Source organism: Geotrypetes seraphini, chromosome 19 (assembly GCF_902459505.1).
Source record: "Geotrypetes seraphini chromosome 19, aGeoSer1.1, whole genome shotgun sequence".
Classification (NCBI taxonomy): Eukaryota; Metazoa; Chordata; class Amphibia; order Gymnophiona; family Dermophiidae; genus Geotrypetes; species Geotrypetes seraphini.
This window is the reverse complement of record NC_047102.1, coordinates 20,834,278-20,855,617: the sequence shown is the minus strand read 5'-3', so window position 1 is coordinate 20,855,617 and position 21,340 is coordinate 20,834,278. Positions and strand designations below refer to the sequence as shown.

The 21,340-nt window shown below is 44.0% G+C and overlaps 1 protein-coding gene across 1 annotated transcript in view; it reads left to right on the top strand.

Annotated features, from left to right (window-relative positions):
- Positions 1–21,340, top strand: part of LOC117352350 (tesmin-like) — an 80,887-nt gene that overhangs the window by 29,241 nt on the left and 30,306 nt on the right. The window contains exon 3 of the mRNA XM_033928781.1: positions 2,179–2,281. Within this exon, the coding sequence (XP_033784672.1) occupies positions 2,179–2,281 (103 nt within the window). The remainder of the gene's footprint in view (positions 1–2,178; positions 2,282–21,340) is intronic.

Genomic DNA, 21,340 nt, shown 5'->3' with positions numbered 1-21,340 from the left:
TCATGTATGTCTAATTGGTCTAAAGGTTTGTCTCCTTGTTATTTTAAAATTTTTTCTGTACAACGCTTTGTACCTTTGGATAAGTGTTTAATCAAAAACTTGAATAAACTTAAAAACTTTAAACTTGAAGAAAATGGCGAACCTGAGACTGGGAAGAAAACACGTTCCTCACCTTCATGTCAAACATCACCCCCAGATGTTCCAATAAATGCGAGGGGAATAAGAGAGCTCTTGGAAAGTTTGACTACCCATCCCAAAGATTGGAGAAGGGAAAGTGGCACTCTTTGGGTCACTGCCAGACTCTCCTGTCTGGAAGGCACCCAAATTAAATCAGACATCCAAGAAAGAATGTACCTGAATCCCCTCTTGTGACAAAAAAAACTCTGCCACTACTACCATGATCTTCTAAAATGTTCGTGGAAACCGTGGCTAGGCCAAATGGCATCTGCCGAAACTGATAGCACTGCTCGAGGACAACCAAGCAAAGATACTGCTGATGCAGTGATTATATGAGAGTATGTAAATAATCTCACAGCTTTCCTTCAAAAATGTCTAACACTGAGAAACTAATTGACCCAGATGAGATGCAGCCCCAGTCTGAGCAATTCCCCCTTCTTGGGCACTATGAAGTAAATGGAATAAGTTCCCTTAGTTCCAAAGGAACTAAAACTATTGCCCCGAATTCCAGTAACACGTAAAGGGGAGACTTGCACTAACATAACCTTAGTAAGCTCAAAACACAGTGACTCAAAGAATCTGAAAATGGGAGAAGAGGATTCAAAGTTGTAATCATCCTGAGCAATGTAGAAAAGCCCTGTAACCTGACATTATTATGTCTCCCCCCTCCGCGAGAATGCCTAAAAAGCTGACAGAGGGAGTCAAGAACCCTGCAAAGTGAAGCGGAGAAGGTCAGGGAATGGACTGGACGAGAGTTGTAAGTTCTGGATAGAAGAAAGGACCTCTTCTGTGAAAAATCCAGTCTTGCGATGTAATAATGAAATGTTGAAATTCTGAAAATAGGGTCGCAATGGGGAGGACTTAAAAGAACTCCTAGGATTAACCTGCGGCAACTTCTATTATTTGAAAAACCTAAAATCCACTACTAAGTCCATACAAGCGTCTCCAAAAATTCTACTGCCCTTAAAGGGAAGACACACTAGGTGTAATCTAGAAGCTGCATTCAGCACCCCATGTGAAATCATCTGTACCTTGACGGGTAGAAGACAAGGCTCCTATCCCGAAAGAGAACTTTAGGGATGATTCCAACACCATATAGCGGTTGCCACCCTGTAGGTTTGGAGGAATATAAAACTTAGCCCTAGTTAGAAGTAATTACACAGCCCTTCCTGACAGTCTTGGAGGTATGTAGCACACGCCATGAGAAGATGGCAACCTGTGAATCCGGTGTGATAGAAACCAATAAAGCGTATTGCGGCTAACGAGGGAACTTGGGGGAAACACAGACACCTAGCTCAACCGCTGCATCATTGCAAAAAATTAATATAATGTAGGCCCTGGCACCCTAGATCTATAGAAAGGCAATCATGAACTCTCAGGCCTTGAGCATGCGCACATGCTCAAGGCCCAGCACAGGAAGCAGATCTTCAGGCACCGGCACCACGCACAGGACATGCTGGTGCTGGTGCCACTGCGGAGGCTACAGCAAAGTAAGAAGAGGATTCGAGTGGGTTGGGGGGACCTCAGGTCATGGCATGGGGGTGCCCGATGGCGGCGGGGGGTGCCGGATCGAGGGGGGAGAGTGCCGGTTCGCAGGGGGGCGCTCGCAAATCAAAGCGCGCTTGGTTTCCGAGGCGCCGATTTTGCGAATTTTTTGCTCGTCTTGCAAAACACTGGCAAACCGGTGCACTCGTAAACCGAGGTACCACTGTATATGTATTTAAAATATAATGTGAATTGAATTTTATGGATAAGTTAATTTAAAACCAGTGTTTTTGGCATTTCATGAGAATTCATACACTGGAATCTAAATTAATTAATTAGCATGAAAAAAATAAGACATCCCCCAAAAAAGCCCTAGTGTGTTTTTTGGACCCAAAATTAATATAAGACACTGTCTTATTTTCAGGGAAACATGGTACTACAGTACAATAAACATTGTAATTATGTAATTTCACTTTACTGTTTATACTTACTTTCTAATTTATTTCTTGCTTGCAGATACTGTGATTGTTTTGCCAATGGTGACTTTTGCAGCAACTGTAATTGTAATAATTGTTACAATAATATTCTACATGAAATTGAACGATTTCAAGCTATTAAGGTAATCAAACATTAAGGATTTCTAGTTTAAGTATAGTTTACTGTCTCATCCAAAATGCTGCGGCAGAGGGCAGGGCCACTAGGACCTGATATCAGGGAAGCTGCTAACCGCAATTCCCTGGCAAAACAAAGAGCAGATTTCTTCAGGTAGATTAGCTCAGCAGTAACACTTCAATTCTTCCACACTTTAGGTGCAACAGAGAACATCTGACCAAGTTACAGTTCAAACCTCAGGCAGTGCTTTAAACACAGTACTCAAAGAAAAGTGTAGCAAATCACTATTGCACTGTATCAGCTGGGGTGCAGGTTGTATGTAAAAACAGCCTGACATATTCAGCTCAGTTATAAAAGCAAAACATTCACAGCTTGAAAGCCAACCACTCCAAGGGCAAGGAGTGAACATAAGTGTCAGCGGATAGTGTAGCTGGTTTTCAGAAAGGTTTAGACAAGTTTCTGGAGGAAAAGTCCATACTCTGTTATTGAGAAAGACATGGAGGAAGCCACTGCTTGCCCTGGATTGGTAAAATAGAACAAAACTTCTTGTATAATATAATTTAAAGCCACTGGGAAGTCGTATATCACATGACATTCAATAATAGTGATTATCCCAGGACAAGCAGGCAGCATATTCTTGACTGATGGGTGACGGCACCGACGGAGCCCCGGTACGGACAATTTTAGAGTGATTGCACTCTAAGAACTTGGAAAGTTCTGGCATGCCGCACCGCGCACGCGCGAGTGCCTTCCCGCCCGACAGAGGCGCGCGGTCCCCAGTTTCTTAGTTTCCGCGGAGCTAAGAAGACGCGTTTTTCAACGGCTGTTGAAAATTTTTTCTGATTTGCCTTCCCGCTCGCGTAAACCTTTTTGGCTTTATTGCCTTTTTCCTTTTCTTTAATTTTTGTAAAAAAAAAAAAAAACAAACTTTTCTTTTTTTCATCAAATTTGGTTTTTCCCCGGCGGGGCCTTCTGCCACCATCGAGGCCTCGGCCTTCGATTTGGCTGAAGCCGTTTTTACGTTCATGCCCCCTCAGCCAGGGTTTAAAAAGTGCCAGCGGTGTGTTCGGCCTATATCTCTCACGGACCCACACAACTGGTGCCTACAGTGTTTGGGTCCTGAGCATCAGGCCTCCACCTGCACCCGCTGTGCCACACTTAAAAAACGAACCTTGAAAAATCGCCAAATACAACAGCGATTACTGTTTGGTGCCGAGATGTCCGACCCCGTTCCATCGACTCCGGCTTCGGCACCAGTTCAGTCGGCACCCTCTTCTTCGATGCCGCGCAACACCGCACCGGCGTCCCAGCATTCAGGTAAGCCGGCTAAGAAGCCTTCCCCGCTGGAGCGTCCTCCGGTCTCGAGTGCAGTGAGCCCAATCCTGCCGACTGTGATGCGCCAGCGGAAGCGCTCCGCCCCTATTGAGGTGAGTCCCTCGACATCGGGCTCCTCATCTCCGGGGCGTCGAGCGGCACCGCAGGTACCGCAGAAGAAAAAATGCGGTACCGGTGCCATCCCTTGATGACCGTATTGCGGCCATTCTCCAGGTGCAGCTCAAGGAGCAATTACAACAGCTCCTTCCAGCTATCCTGGCACCGAGCCTTCCGGTGCCGGTCCGCACTGAGCCGGTACCGATAGTGGAACAGCCTGTACTGTCTGCATCCACAGTTTCGGTGCCGCTTCACTCGACCTCATCGGTATCGATGCCAGTCCTCGCACCAGAGCCGAGAGCTCAACATCAGTCGGTGCAGACTTCGGCACTGGTGCCACCGATTACATCTCCTGGCTCGGTATCGATGAGGTCGGGTAAATCGGTGCGCAAAACCCGACACGTAGAACCATCTACTCCAGAGTCTCGGGACCGTACTTCCCATGTCAGGGATCCTGATCTGTGGGGAGATTCAGAGGAACCCTTTCCTCTCTGAAGGTGAATGTTCCTCAGAGGAGGATGATTCTGCTGTACCTGACCCGTCCTCTAGGCATGACACTTCATCTTTCTCCAGTTTTCTTAAAGATATGTGTGACTCTTTGTCTATTCCTTTGGAGGCTGAGTCCAAAAAGTCTAAAGCTTTTTTGGATGCCCTTGACTTTGACCAACCTCCAAAGGAATTTTTGAAGCTCCCTCTTCACGACATCTTGAGGGAGACTTTTTACAAGAATTTAGAGACTCCCTTAACGGTTCCAGGGACCCCACGTAAATTAGACTTTTTATATAAAGTAATTCCCATTCCTGGGTTCGACAAACCCCAACTTCCACACGAATCTTTACTTGTCGAATCTACCCTTAAAAAATCTTCAGGAGCCAGTGTATATGCTTCTGTACTCCTGGCAGAGAGGGTAAAGCCATGGATAAATTTGGTAAGAGGCTCTACCAAAATGCAATGTTGGCAAATAGAGCTGGTAATTATGCTTTTCATTTTTCTTTCTACCTTAAACATCTCCTTACCACCATGGCTTCATTTGAGAAGTACCTTCCTCAACGTAAACAACAATCCTTTCACCATTGCTTGTCGTCTCTGTTTCAACTGCGTAAGTTCATGGTTAGGTCCATTTACGATACCTTCGAACTTACATCCAGAGCGACAGCAATGTCTGTGGCAATGCGTCGCCTGGCCTGGCTTCGGGTGTCCGAACTTGATGTTAACCATCAAGATCGGTTAGCCAACGCCCCGTGCCTAGGGGATGAGCTCTTTGGGGAATCCATGGACTCGACTACTCAAAAGCTCTCTGCTCATGAGACACGCTGGGATACCCTGCTTAAAAATAAGAAAAAGCCTCCTCCAGCAAGGCCTTTTAGGCAACAGTCAGCCTATCAACGCCGCTTCACAGCTCGCCCATTACCAGCAGCTGCTCAGCAACCCAGGCGTCAATGACAGCAACAACGTCAGCCTCCCAGACAACAGCAACAGCAACAACCTGTGAAGCCACCTCCACAGCAGAAGACACAGCCCTTTTGACTTAATTCTCCAAAGCATAGCCAGTACTCCTATATCTGCTCTCCTGCCTCAACCTATAGGAGGTCGTCTTTCTCTGTTCCTCAGCCGGTGGGAAGTTATCACTTCGGACCAATGGGTCCTCAACATCATCCACCACGGCTACTCTCTCAACTTTCAGACTCTTCCGCCCCAAAACCTGCCAAAAGAGTCTGCTTTGAACAGTCCTCAATCTGCCCTCCTTATTCAAGAAGTTCAATCCCTCCTCCTTCTGAACGCTATAGAAGAAGTTCCTCTAGATCAAAAGGGACAGGGATTCTACTCCCGTTATTTTCTAGTTCCCAAAAAAACAGGAGATCTCAGACCAATCCTGGATCTTCGCGATCTCAACAAACATCTGGTAAAGGAAAAATTCAAGATGCTTTCTTTAGCCCATTCTTTATCCTCTTCTCAATCAAGACGACTGGCTATGCTCCCTCGCTCTCAAAGAGGCATACACTCACATACCGATCAATATGACCTCCAGACGGTACCTCCGCTTCATGATCAATCATTGTCATTACCAATACAAGGTGCTGCCCTTCGGTCTTGCTTCCTCTCCAAGGGTATTCACCAAATGTCTTATTGTGGTAGCTGCATTTCTACGCTCTCACCACCTTCAGGTATTCCCTTACCTGGACGACTGGTTAATCAAGGCCACATCCGCTCAAGCAGTACTTCTGGCCACCAACCAAACCATCCTATTTCTACAAATACTGGGATTCGAGATCAATCTACCCAAGTCTCATCTCATCCCCACTCAAAGACTTCAATTCATTGGAGCGATACTGGACACACTCCTCATGAGAGCATTCCTGCCATCCAACCGTCTTCAGACTCTTCAGTCTCTATGTCAGCAGGTGCTTCCACAACATTCCATCTCGGCCAAGCAAATGATGATACTCTTGGGTCACATGGCATCCACAGTCCATGTCACACCCCTCGCACGTCTTCACCTGCGCACTCAATGGACCCTTGCTACTCAGTGGTCCCAAGCAACGGATCCTTGCTCACAACACATATCTGTGACATCATCTCTTCGTCAGTCTCTACAATGGTGGTTGGTATCCTCAAATCTATCCAGAGGTCTTCTGTTCCATCTACCTCCTCATCAACTAGTCATCACCACCGACGCCTCTCCTTATGCATGGGGAGCTCATTTGAACGAGTTCCAAACTCAAGGTCTTTGGACAGCCCAGGAAAAGAAGCATCACATCAATTTCCTGGAACTCAGAGCGATGTTTTATGCCCTCAAGGCCTTCCAACATCTTCTCTTTCCTCAAGTCCTCCTGCTGTGCACAGACAATCAAGTTGCGATGTACTACATCAACAAGCAAGGGGGGACGGGCTCCCGCCTCTTGTGCCAGGAAGTCCAGAAGATCTGGACTTGGGCCATAAATCACCATCTATTCCTGAAAGCTATCTACATTCAGGGAGAAAAGAATTCCTTAGCGGACAAGCTCAGCAGAATTCTCCAGCCTCACGAGTGGACACTCGATCCTTTCACTCTACAGTCTATCTTCGCTCAATGGGGCACTCCTCAGATAGACCTCTTTGCAGCTCCTCACAATCACCAGCTGCCCCTATTCTGCTCCAGACTCTACTCTCCTCACCGTCTGGCAGCAGATGCATTTCTCCTCGACTGGTCAAATCTGTTCCTGTATGCTTTCCCTCCTCTGTAACGCTTCTCTGTACGCTCATTGGTTGCCAATTTCATACAGGATAACATATAAAATAGCTCTTTTAGTCTTTAAGACAATTAAAAATAATACTCCTGCATTTATAGATAGGCTCCTGATTCCTTATAGTTCGTCAAGAGTTCTTAGATCCTCTTCACAAGCTACCCTTTATGTTCCCTCATTAAAAATCATTGGTACTCGCCGTGGACCTGATCTTTTCAGTTACTGCCCCATCTATTTGGAACTCTCTCCCTCTATATTTACGGCTTGAACAAGACTTGAAAAATTTTAAGAATAGTTTTAAAATGTCTTCTTTTTAAAGAAGCCTTTAAACTAAAAGTTTAATTTTTCCGATTAATTCCGAATTTCTTTTTCTTCCTTCATTAAATTCAGATTATATTTCCCTTCTCTTTAGATTTTCTAGTTCTCAAAAAATTTTTTTTTTTTTCTTTTTCTCTTTTCCTTCTCTTCTTACCTTCCCTATGTACTAACCCGACCTGCTTATTTTTTTTTTTTTTTTTTTATTTTTATTTACAAATTGTATTTTTTATTCTTTCTTCCCCCTTTCCTTTTGTTTCATGTGGATTGTTTACCCAAGTTTGTTTTTTTTTTTTAATTTAAAGTAGTTAATTTTAATTACAATGTATTTGTGATTTTAGAAATTTAATTATTATTTCTTTGTAAAACGCTTTGTATTCTGAAAAGCGTTTAATCAAATAATATAATAAACTTGAAACTTGAAACTCTGCCTCTCATGTTGAGAACCTTGTTCAAGCTCAAGAGGGAACGAGCCACCATGATTCTGATTGCTCCGAGGTGGCCCAGGCAACATTGGTTCTCCCTTCTACTTCAACTCAGTTCCAGGGATCCTTTTCTTCTTCCTCTGTTTCCTTCTCTGCTTACACAGCATCAGGAGACCCTTCTACATCCCACCCTCCAGTCTCTGCATCTGACAGCTTGGTATCTCTCGGGCTGACCTCTCATGATACTCTTTGTCTCAGCCTGTTCGGTCCATTCTAGATGCCTCCAGGAAACCAGCCACATTTGCCAATGTTACCATCAGAAGTGGACACGATTTTCTTCCTGGTGTCTTCTTCATCATCTTGTTCCACTTCCCTGGCAGTGAGACATTGTTGGATTATTTTGCTTTCTTTGTCTGACTCTGGTCTTAAGTTTTCTTCCATCAGAGTCCACCTCAGTGCCATTGCTGCTTTTCATGAGCCGGTCCACTGGAAAACTTCTCTCAGCTCATCCCTGGTGTCCAGGTTCATGCGGGGTCTTTTTCAATGTGAAACCACCTCTTAAAGCCCCCTCCCTGTTATCTGGGATCTCAATCTGGTTCTTTCCGCCTTAATGAAGCCTCCATTTGAACCTTTGGCTACCACTCCTTTCAAATTTCTCACTTGGAAGGTACTTTTCCTTATTGCTCTTACCCTCTGCCAGGAGGGTCAGTGAGCTACATGCACTAGTTGCAGATCCACCTTTTATGGTCTTTCATCATGACAAGGTGGTTCTGCGTACACATCCAAAGTTTTCCCTAAGGTTGTCTCTGAATTCCATCTCAACCAATCCATTGTTCTGCCTGTCTTCTTTCCGAAAACCTCATTCTCGTTCTGGAGAACAGGCTCTACATACTTTGGATTGTAAGAGGGCTCTAGCTTTCTATCTAGAGCGTACGAAACCCCACAGAGCAGTTCCCAACTCTTTCTGTCCTTTGATCCGAATAAAATTGGGGACGTCCTGTTTCTAAACATACGTTGTCTAATTGGCTGGCAGCGTGCATTTCATTCTGTTATGCTCAGACCGGACTCACACTGGAAGGTTCTGTCACGGCCCATAGAGTCCGAGCAATGGCAGCATCTGTAGCTTTCCTCCGTTCCACTCCTATTGAGGAAATCTGCAAGGCCTGCTACTTGGTCCTCAGTTCATACTTTTACATCTCATTATTGTCTGGATGCATTCTCCAGACGGGATGGACACTTCGGCAAGTCTGTTTTGCAAAATTTATTTTCCTAATGGCCAACCTTCCCTCCATCCCTCTTTTTGTTAGCTTGGACGTCACCCATCAGTCAAGAATATGCTGCCTGCTTGTCCTGGGATAAAGCACAGTTACTTACCGTAACAGGTGTTATCCAGGGACAGCAGGCAGATATTCTTGCGTCCCTCCCTCCTCCCCTGGTTGGCTTCTTAGCTGGCTTATCTTAACTGGGGACCGCGCGCCTCTGTCGGGCGGGAAGGCGTGCGCGGTGCGGCATGCCAGAACTTTCCAAGTTCTTAGAGTGCAATCACTCTAAAATTGTCCGTACCGGGGCTCCGTCGGTGCCGTCACCCATCAGTCAAGAATATCTGCCTGCTGTCCCTGGATAACACCTGTTACGGTAAGTAACTGTGCTTTGTCTGCATCCATTACAAGTCGATGACTGAAGAGATAAAAGGGTAGTAATGGCCCGTAATAAGAGTCATGAGCAAATGTTACCCAACAGGGTACTCAGGCAGGAAACATCCTTGGACCATACACCCTCAATGAAAGTGCTAAAGTGACCAAACAATACAATACTCAATTCATATTAAAAAAGTCTTTTTTTCCCCATTTTTCAGCTTTTATTGACTTTTTGTTATTTCTTTTAGCTATTGTAATACTATTCTTGTTCTGTACATGGTGACAAATCACTCCCAGTGTGCAATAAATGTTTTCTCAAAAACATATGATGAGATAAGAATCTAAAACAGAACTGTGTTCTTGATAACGCTCCCCTAACATCCACTAATGCAGACTGTAATCAAAGTTCATTGGAGAAAGTAACACAATGTACTTCTCTATATCAAAGGCAGTTGTAAGCGCTCTTAAAATGTGCTCAACAGAGCTCCTTTCAGGGAATAGTTCCCTTTCCTCAGGGACAGACGTTGGATGCTGGCAGAGAAACATCCGGGGAATGCCGACATGAATACCTCAAAGCAAAATGGCGCTTCAGCATGGAGACGCCCTGGAAACAGCTACAGATCAAGACACACAACGTTCAACTAATGTTCAAATTACATGAATGATTGCAGGAAAACCAGAAATAAAATGAAATAAAATAAATAAAATAAAGATTAAAGAGGAGTGAATATTGAGGACCATTACTACCCTTTTATCTCTTCAGTCATTGACTTGTAATGGATGCAGACAATCACTATTATTAAATGTCATGTGATATACGACTTCCCAGTGGTTTAAAATTATATTATACAAGAAGTTTTGTTCTATTTTGTTTACAGCTTTATTCTTCTTTTGTGGGTTATATTTTGGTAATGCCCTGTATCAGTAGCGTGGAATATTGCTACTCCTTGGGTTATGGCCAGGTACTAGTGACCTGGATTGGCCACTGTGAGAACGGGCTAGTGAGCTTCATAGACCTTTGGTCTGACCCAGTAGGACTATTTTTATTATGTTCTTAGCCTTTCAAGGTAAGAATACAGTAATCAAGCACAGTTCAGTCTTCTTGGCTAAAACACTCTTCCCGCCCTGTCTGAGAGCATCCATGCCAGAAGTTCCCCAGTCAGTATAGCAACCCCCCCCAAAAAAAAAAAAAAATTAGAGAAACAAAGCCTGCACAAAAGGCCCACAGACTTTACAAATAGACTGCCATGGAAGAAATACCACCACCATCACAACCCACTCACCCTTTTGATCTCTTTCTCTCTTCTCTACATTAGGCAAGATTTCTGCCCCACAGTGCAGACGAATCTTCAAACACAAAAAAATCCAACCCCTGCTTAAAAGGCAAAATAAAATGCAGGGGAAGTTCAACAGGGTACCTTTCTAACAGATTTCCATTTGAACAGCTACTTTAGCACACAAGCAGCATGCTCTGAGGCTTCCGTTCTTTTCCCCTCTCTCCAGGTTGCCATTAAACAGGACTCCAAATCAGTTTCAGCTGGAACTTGAGAACAATTATAAGCTTTGGAGTAGAACATGTTCAGATCCTACTCCCCTGGGGACTAACTGGGTCTTTTCCCTCCCCAGTAAATCCTAAACTCTACTCCAGCTTTTAGTTTTACCCCACATGGAACTGTACTTGCTCATAACTCCCTCTCCCAGCCAACTCAAGGTTCAAGTTTATTTACATAGTAACATAGTAGATGACGGCAGATAAAGATCCGAATGGTCCATCCAGTCTGCCCAACCTGATTCAATTTAAATTATTATTATTTTTTTTTCTTCTTAGCTATTTCTGGGCGAGGATCCAAAGCTTTACCCGGTACTGTGCTTGGGTTCCAACTGCCGAAATCTCTGTTAAGACTTACTCCAGCCCATCTACACCCCCCCAGCCATTGAAGCCCTCCCCTGCCCAATCCTCCTCAACGGCTCATGCACAGACACAGACCGTACAAGTCTGCCCAGTAACTGGCCTAGTTCAATCTTTAATATTATTTTCTGATTCTAAATCTTCTGTGTTCATCCCACGCTTCTTTGAACTCAGTCACAGTTTTACTCTCCACCACCTCTCTCGGGAGCGCATTCCAGGCATCCACCACCCCTCTCCGTAAAGTAGAATTTCCTAACATTGCCCCTGAATCTACCACCCCCTCAACCTCAAATTATGTCCTATGGTTTTACCATTTTCCTTTCTCTGGAAAAGATTTTGTTCTACGTTAATACCCTTTAAGTATTTGAACGTCTGAATCATATCTCCCCTGTCTCTCCTTTCCTCTAGGGTATACATATTCAGGGCTTCCGTCTCTCCTCATACGTCTTCTGGCGCAAGCCTCCTATCATTTTCGTCACCCTCCTCTGGACCGCCTCAAGTCTTTCTTACGTCTTTCGCCAGATCACGGTCTCCAAAACTGAACACAATACTCCAAGTGGGGCCTCACCAATGATCTGTACAGGGGCATCAACACCTTCTTCCTTCTACTGACTACGCCTCCTCTTTATACAGCCCAGAATCCTTCTGGCAGCAGCCACTGCCTTGTCACACTGTTTTTTCGCCTTTAGATCTTCGGACACTATCACCCCAAGGTCCCTCTCCCCGTCCGTGCATATCAGCTTCTCTCCTCCCAGCATATACAGTTCCTTCCTATTATTAATCCCCAAATGTCATTACTCTGCATTTCTTTGCATTGAATTTTAGTTGCAGGCATTAGAACCATTCCTCTAACTTTTGCAGATCCTTTTTCATATTTTTACACTCCTCTTCGGTGTCTACTCTGTTACAAATCTTGGTATCATCTGCAAAAAGGCACACTTTTCCTTCTAACCCTTCAGCAATGTCACTTACATACATATTGAACAGGATTGGCCCCAGCACCGAACCCTGAGGGACTCCACTAGTCACCTTTCCTTCCTTCTCGGAGCGACTTCCATTAACCACCACCCTCTGGCGTCTGTCTGACAGCCATGTTTCTGACCCAGTTCAACCACTTTGGGTCCTAACTTCAGCCCTTCAAGTTTGTTCAACAGCCTCTTATGAGGAACTGTATCAAAGGCTTTGCTGAAATCCAAGTAAATTACATCTAGCATATGTCCTCGATCCAGCTCTCTGGTCACCCAATCAAAAATTCAATCAGGTTCGTTTTGGCCGATTTACCTTTTGTAAAGGCATGTTACCTTCGGATCCCTGTAACCCATTAGATTCAAGGAAATACACTATCCTTTCTTTCAGCAACACTTCCATTATTTTTCCAACAACTGAAGTGAGGCTCACTGGCCTGTAGTTTCCTGCTTCATCCCTGTGACCACTTTTATGAATAGGGACCACATCCGCTCTCCTCCAATCCCCCAGGAATCACTCCCGTCTCCAGAGATTTGTTGAACAAGTCTTTAATAGGACTCGCCAGATAACCTCTCTGAGCTCCCTTAGTATCCTGGATGGATCCCGTCTGGTCCCATCGCTTTGTCCACCTTCAGTTTTTCAAGTTTGCTCATAAACACCCTCCTCGTGAACGGCGCAGAATCTACTCCAATTTTCTCGTGTAACTTTGCCAGACAATCTCGGTCCTTCTCCAGGATTTTCTTTCTGTGAACACAGACAGAAGTATTTGTTTAGCACATTTGCTTTCTCCTCATCACTCTCCACATATTTGTTCCCAGCATCTTTCAGCCTAGCAATTCCATTTTTTATCTTCCTCCTTTCACTAATATATCTGAAAAAATTTTTATCTCCTTTTTTTACATTTTTAGCCATTTGTTCTTCCGCCTGTGCCTTCGCCAACGTATCTCTCTCTTGGCTTCTTTCAGTTTCACCCTGTAGTCCTTTCTGCTCTCCTCTTCTTGGGTTTTTTTTATATTTCATGAACGCCAACTCTTTCGCTTTATTTTCTCAGCCACTATGGATTGGATGGATTGCACCTGAGCACAGCGGGAACTAGACTTCTAGCAAACAATGTCAAGACTGAGGACTAGAACAGGCTTTAAACTAAGAAGAAGGGGAAAGCCGACAGGTCGACCAAGCGTCGATGTTTCGGAAAAAGGTATACCGTGAAGATACTGAGGGGAAAAAAGGCTGGGAAGAAACAATGGACAAATTACAGGAGTCGACTAACCAAGAAGAGAAGGTTAGAAAGATTGTAGCCCAAGAGAAGTATCTAAAGACCGAAGCACAGGGAAAGGAATTAAGGCAGCAAAATTCCAGGAGCTAAATTGCATATATACTAATGCAAGGAGCCTAAGAAACAAAAATGGGGGAATTAGAAGCCATGATCATTGCAGAAGACATAGACATCATTGGAATCTCTGAAACATGGTGGAATGAGGAAAGCAAATGGGATACAGCACTGCCGGGGTACAAGCTCTATCGCCAGGATAGGTCAGGACAGAAAGGAGGTGGAAATAGCACTATACATAAAAGAAAGCATACAATCAACAAGAATGGACACAGCGGAGACGACCAACAAGCTAGAATCAACTATGGGTTAAAATACCAGGAAGGAAAGGGCCTGAAATAAAGATAGGCCTATATCTATCGTCCACCCGGACAAACCGGAGACATCGATGAAGAAATGGAAGCCGAGATGAAGCGAGAATGCAAAGGCGGTAACACGGTTATTATGGGAGACTTCAACTACCCTGGGATAGACTGGAGTCTCGGAAGCTCAAGATGCGCTAGGGAGACAGAATTTCTGAAGGCTGTACAAGATTGCTTCATGGAACAGCTTGTTAGAGAACCGACAAGAGAAAATGCCACTCTGGATCTAATCCTAAATGGGCTAAGAGGGACCTGCAAAGGAAGTGGAAGTAGTGGGACCGTTGGGAAACAGCGATCATAATATGATCAAGTTCAAGATGGAATGTAGAATACTGAAAGGAAGAGAACCATAGCGACAACTTTTAACTTCAGGCAGGGTAACTACGAAGCAATGAGGGGAATGGTAAAGAAGAAACTTAGGAACACTTCCCAAAAATGGCAGACGGTAGAACATGCCTGTCCTTTTTCAAGGACACGGTGAGCGAGGCGCAAAATCTATATATCACCAAATTCAGAAAAGGGTGCAACAAGAGTCGAATAAAGACCGGCGTGGATAACTAAAATAGTGAAGGAAGTGATAAGCAATAAGAAACAACTTCATTCAGAATAATGTGAAAAGGGACCAAAACTGAGGTAAACTGGAGAGAGCACAGGAAGTATCAAAAGAATGTCACCGTGATGGTACGAAAAGCCAAAAGAGAGTATGAAGAGAGACTAGCCAGGGAAGCACGAAATTTCAAACCGTCTCTTTAGATATGTTAAAGGGAAACAGCAGGCTAGGGAGGAGGGTAGGACCACTGGATGACGGAGACAGGAAGGGAGCGGTGAAGGAAGAGAAGAGGTCGCAGCCAGCCTTAACATGTTCTTTTTCTTCTGTATTCACAAACGAAGACACAACCAACATACCGGAACTTGAGCAATTCTTCAATGGAAATCAAGCACAAAGTTAAACTTCCTAGAAGTGAGCCTTGATGATATGCGCAGACAGATAGAAAAACTAAACACTGACAAATCCCCGGGTCCGGATGGAATCCATCCAAGGGTGCATGAAGGAACTAAAAGAGGAAATAGCGGAACTACTACAGCAAATTTGCAACCTGTCTCTGAAAACAGGTGTGATTCCAGAGGATTGGAAGATAGCCAACGTTACGCCCATCTTTAAAAAGGGGATCAAGAGGAGACCCGGGAAACTACAGACCGGTGAGTCTGACCTTCTGTTCCGGGGAAAATGGCGGAAAACACTAATAAAAGAAAAAATTGATGAACATTTTGAAAAACACGAACTTCTGATAACCAGCCAACATGATTTTCTGTAGGGGGAGATCGTGTCTGACCAACTTATTGCACTTCTTCGAGGGAATTAACAAACAGATGGACAAAGGAGACCCCATAGACATCATATTACCTAGATTTCCAGAAAGCCTTTGACAAGGTGCCTCATGAACGTCTACTACGGAAACTGAAGAACCATGGGGTGGACGGAGCCGTGCATAGATGGATCAGAAACTGGTTAGCGGGTAGGAAAACAGAGGGTAGGGGTGAAGGGACACTACTCAGACTGGAGGAAAAGTCACGAGTGGTGTCCCGCAGGGCTCAGTGCTCGGGCCACTGCTATTTAATATATTCATAAATGATCTAGAAACAGGAACAAAGAGTGAGATAATAAATTTGCGGACGACACCAAACTATTATAGTGGAGCTCGGACAAAGGAAGACTGTGAAAAATTGCAAAGGGACTTGGACAAATTGGGAGAATGGGCAGAGAGATGGCAGATGAAGTTCATGTTGGAGAAATGTAAAGTATTGCATGTGGGAATCAGAAACCCGAGGCACAGCTATACGATGGGAGGGATGTTATTGAATGAGATGTACCCAAGAAAGGGACTTGGGGGTAATGGTGGACATGACAATGAAGCCGACGGCACAGTTGCGCAGCGGCCGCCAAGAGAGCGAATAAAATGCTGGGGATAATCAAGAAGGGTATTACAACAAGAACGAAAGAAGTTATCCTGCGCTGTAACCGGGCAATGGTGCGTCCACATTCTTGAGTACTGCGTCCAGTATTGGTCACCATACCTTAAGAAGGATATGGTGTTATCGAGAGAGTTCAGAGGAGAGCGACACGACTGATTTAAGGGATGGAAAACCTTTCATACGTGAGAGATTGGAGAAACTAGGTCTCTTTTCCTGGAGAAGAGAAGACTTAGAGGGGATATGATAGAGACTTCCAAGATCATGAAGGGCATAGAGAGAGTAGAGAGGGACAGATTCTTCAAACTTTCAGAACATAAAAAAACAAGAGGGCATTCGGAAAAGTTTGAAAGGGACAGATTCAAAACAAATGCTATGGAAGTTCTTCTTTACCCAACTGTGGGTGGACACCTGGAATCTTCCAGAGGACGTTATAGGGCAGCGAACGGTACTGGGGTTTAAGAAAGGATTGGACAATTTCCTGCTGGAAAGGGGATAGAGGGGTATAGATAAAAGTATTACTGCACAGGTCCTGGACCTGATGGGCCGCCGCGTGATGCGGACTGCTGGGCGCGATGGACCTTAGGTCTGACCCAGCGGAGGCATTTCTTATGTTCTTATGTACTAGGTTGGGAGAACCATATCGGCTTCTTTTTTCTCTTGTTTTTATTGAATTTTCTTCACATAAAGGTCCGTAGCCATTTTTATCGCTCCTTTCAGCTTAGACCACTGTCTTTCCACTTCTCTTATGTCCTCCCATCCTAACAGCTCTTTCTTCAGGTACTTTCCCATTGCATTAAAGTCCGTACGTTTGAAATCTAGGACTTTAAGTATCGTGCGGCCGCTCTCCATCTTTAGCCGTTATATCAAACCAAACCGTTTGATGATCGCTACTACCCAAGTGAGCACCCACTCGAACAATAGAGATACTTTCTCCATTTGTGAGGACCAGATCCAATATCGCTTTTTCCCTTGTGGGTTCCGTCACCATTTGTCTGAGCAGGCCTCTTGAAAGGCATCCACAATCTCCCTACTTCTTTCCGATTCCGCAGACGGAACATTCCAGTCCGCATCCGGCAGGTTGAAATCTCCCAACAGCAGAACCTCCTCTTTCCTTCCAAACTTTTGGATATCCACAATCAGATCCTTATCAATTTGCTGCGATTGAGTCGGAGGTCTGTAGACTACACCCACGTAGATAGAAGTTCCATCTTCTCTTTTCAGAGCAATCCATATCGCTTCTTCCTCTCCCCAGGTCCCTTGCATTTCGGTCGCTTGGATATTGATCTTTACATAGAGAGCTACTCCTCCACCTTTATGACCATCTCTGTCCTTCCTAAAAAGATTATATCCCGGTATGTTTGCATCCCATCCATGTGATTCACTGAACCATATCTCTGTGATAGCAACAATATCTAGATCTGCCTCTAATATCAGGGCTTGCAGATCATGAACTTTGTTGCTTAGACTGCGAGCATTTGTGGTCATCGCTTTCCAGCTATTTTTCAGCGATAATCTCCTTTTTCGTATGGATTTTTGTGTCGTTTCACTTTCCGTTGCAATACTAAGAAATGAGTTGCTGATATTGCTTATGTTGCAGCCTTTACTACTATCACATCTTTTCTTTTAATATACCGCTCATTGTAAAACTGAGCAGTATACAATAAAATGGGGAAAAAAAAGAGACATGATATAATAAAGAGGGACACATACATAATAATAAAAGACATACATATATAATATTAACTTAAAATACAGTAAAGTAAGTAAGTAATAAGGCTGGGGGAAAAACTACAATATCTTGATAGGTCAATTCCAGTAGGAAATATTCAAAGCTGCTTCTTACAGAGAGATAGAGCTAATGGAATGGGCTGGGGGATTAGCTTCAATGTTTCCCCTGTCAAAAACTTACTCCACCTATTCATAAGTTTCACATTTATTAAAAATTTGATATACCACCTTATCATGGATTTCAAGGTGTTTGTACAATTAAATAGGGTATAAACATAGTATATCAAAAACAATGAACAACAAACTAAACATCTGAACAATTTTTAAAAAGACTTACTAACAAGTACAAAAGGGATTAAGGGGAACCACAATGTAATGCTGGGAAAGAGAAGAGCTTAGGGAAAAACAACAAGGGGGCGGGGTAACAAAAGTGAGTCCATAAAAAAAAAAAAAGGGAACAAGAAAAGTTTAAAAATCCTAATAAGGACAATCAAACTTGAAAAGCGTCCTTAAAAAGGAACGTCTTAAGATAAGACTTCAATTTCTCAAGTGTTGTCTCTCTTAGCAAGTTTGGGGCTGCATTCCAGAGGGTAGGAGCAACCACAGAGAAAATAGTATTTCTACTGATGTTGATATGATTCAGTGATGATTGGGGTTCATCTGCTCCTAGGACCAAACATATCATAATTCACCACAGCACATACAATACCAACAAGGGCAAAGGTTAGGACTGTAAATCAGGCATAGATGTTATTTAATAAGACCATTATGGAAGCCCAGACTAGATGTATTCCATGTATCAGCAAAGGTGGAAACAAGAACCAGCGTGGTTAAAAGGTGAAATGAAAGAGGATATTAGAGTCATAAAAACATCCTTTAAAGAATGGAAAAAGGATCCAAATGAAGAAAAACTGACAAGTTAGATGCAAAGCATTGATAAAGACAGCTAAGAAATCATAAGAATATAAGAACATAAGCATTGCCTCCGCTGGGTCAGACCCGAGGTCCATCGCGCCCAGCAGTCTGCTCACGCGGCGGCCCAACAGGTCCAGGACCTGCACAGCAATCTTCTATCTATGCCCTTCTATCCCCTTTTCCAGCAGGAAATTGTCCAATCCTTTCTTGAACCCCATTACCGTATTCTGCCCTATTACATCCTCTGGAAGCGCATTCCAGGTGTCTACCACACGTTGGGTAAAGAAGAATTTCCTAGCATTTGTTTTGAATCTGTCCCCTTTCAACTTCTCCGAATGCCCTCTTGTTCTTTTATTTTTCAAAAGTTTGAAGAATCTGTCCCTCTCTACTCTCTCTATGCCCTTCAAGATCTTGTAAGTCTCTATCATATCCCCTCTAAGTCTCCTCTTCTCCAGGGAAAAGAGTCCCAGTTTCTCCAATCTCTCAGCGTATGAAAGGTTTTCCATCCCTTTTATCAGACGTGTCGCTCTCTTCTGAACCTTCTCTAGTAACGCCATGTCTTTCTTAAGGTACGACGACCAATATTGGACGCAGTACTCCAGATTGGACGCACCATCGCCCGATACAATGGCAGGATAACTTCTTTCGTTTCTTGATTATACCTAGCATTCTATTCGCTCTCTTAGCGGCCGCTGTGCACTGTGCCGTCGACTTCATTGTCATGCCACAAGAGGGTAATCCGCTCAAACTCAGGGGTTGGGAAAATTTCATGGGGACACCAGAAAGTATTTCTTCACCGAAAGAGTGGTTGAATCATTGTAACAGCTTCCAATACAGGTAATCGAGGCCAACAGCGTGCCAGATTTTAAGGGTAAATGGGATGCCCATGTGGGATCCTTAAGAGGGTGGAGTTAAGGAAGGGTCATTAGGAGAGGGATCTCCAGGAGAGCAGATCTCAGGAGGTGAGTCTGTGAAGTGGGCAGACTTGATCGGGCTATGGCCCTTATCTGTCGTCATTTTTCTATGTTTTCTATGTCCACCATTACCCCCAAGTCCCTTTCTTGGGTACTCTCTTTCACTAACATCCCATCGTATAGTTGTACCTCAGGTTTCTAACTTCCCACATGTAATACTTTACATTTCTCAACATTGAACTTCATCTGCCATCTCGTCGCCCATTCCTCCTAGTTGTTTCAAGTCCCTTTGCAATTCTTCGCATTCCTATTTAGTCCGAGCTTTACTAAATAGTTTGGTGTCGTCCGCAAATTTTTATTATCTTGCACTTCGTCACTGTTTCTAGATCATTTATAAATATATTAAATAGCAGCGGTCCCAAGTACCGAACCCTGCGGAACACCACTCGTGACCCCCTCCAGTCCCGAGTAGTGGCCCTTCACTCCTATCCTCTGTTTCCTACCCGCCAAACAGTTTCTGATCCATCTATGTACGTCTCCTTCTACCCCATGGTTCTTCAGTTTCTGGAGTAGGCGTTCATGGAGGGCACACCTTGTCAAAGGCTTTTTGGAAATCTAGATATATGTAATGTAATTTGTAATGTAATGTAATGTAATTTATTTCTTATGTACCGCTACATCCGTTAGGTTCTAAGCGGTTTACAGAAAATATACATTAAGATTATAAATAAGAAGGTACTTAAAAAATTCCCTTACTGTCCCAAAGGCTCACAAATCTAACTAAAATACCTGGAGGATAATAGAGAAGTGAAAAGTATTGATCTAAATACTTTGGAAGGTAGAAGAGAGGAGAGAAAGGAATAGATGCAGAAGGGGGAACCGTTGAACTATAGAATTCTGGAGAAATTTAAATGATAGAAATAGACAGAACAAAACAAGTGGCAAAACAATAAGTAAGATTAAAAATATTCTCCCACCCCCTCCACACTATTACCTTGTGTCCAACCTCTCTCCCTTTCTGTTCCTTCCATCCCTAAATCCTCATTTTCCACCATCTCTCTCCCTCTCCTCTATTTTCAGACCCATTATTTCTTCACACACACCCCCAGTCCGGTATATGCACGTCTCTTTGAAACCCACCCCCCTCCCGTGTACTTCCACACTAAAACTATTCTCTACTCTCACATGGGCTCACAGTCTAAAACTATAATATGGATAAAATAGGGAGGAAAGAATGAAATTAAATAAACCCTAATGAAAAAACCCAACCCCAGTAAAATAAAAATAGAAATAAAATTAAGCTAGAAAAAGAATTAAACCAAAACTGAATATTATAGAAGGATAAAAAACAAAATCTAAATAGATAGAAACCTAGCAGAAAAATCAATTGAGAATCAGGTCAATCCCTGATCAGTGCAGGCTGCGGTCAGATGGAGGAATTTTGCCAAATGGCCATGGCACCCAAAGGCAGGCACCTTCCACATTTTTAAAGTTATTGAAATTTTCTTACTTCGGACTGCAACTGAGGGTGTAGAAGGCTAGCACTGGCAGTGGAGGGGCTGTAGGGGCTCCTGGAGTGCTGGCAATTGCAGGGTATGGGCGAGGCCTCTCCACGTTCATTGAAGCTGTGGTGGCTGCAACTGGGTGAGTGCCGGCGGCTGCAAGAAGAGCTGGGGTCCTGCAGAGCTCCATACCTGGACGGGCTGTGGTGGTAGGTGGCAATATATCTCATGCAGTTGCTTGTAGGCAGTAGGGATATCCAGCTCCTTTGCGTCTGTCTTGCTCTTTTCACGCTCTTTCTTCGCGTCTGTCTTGCGCTTTTCACGGGCTGAGCTCTCTCTATCCCCAGTCGTCAACTGCGCTTCCCAACAGCAGTGCCAACGTCAGTCCCTCGGCTCCTCTCTAGCCTGGTTGGCCGGGCGGAAGAAGCAGCAGA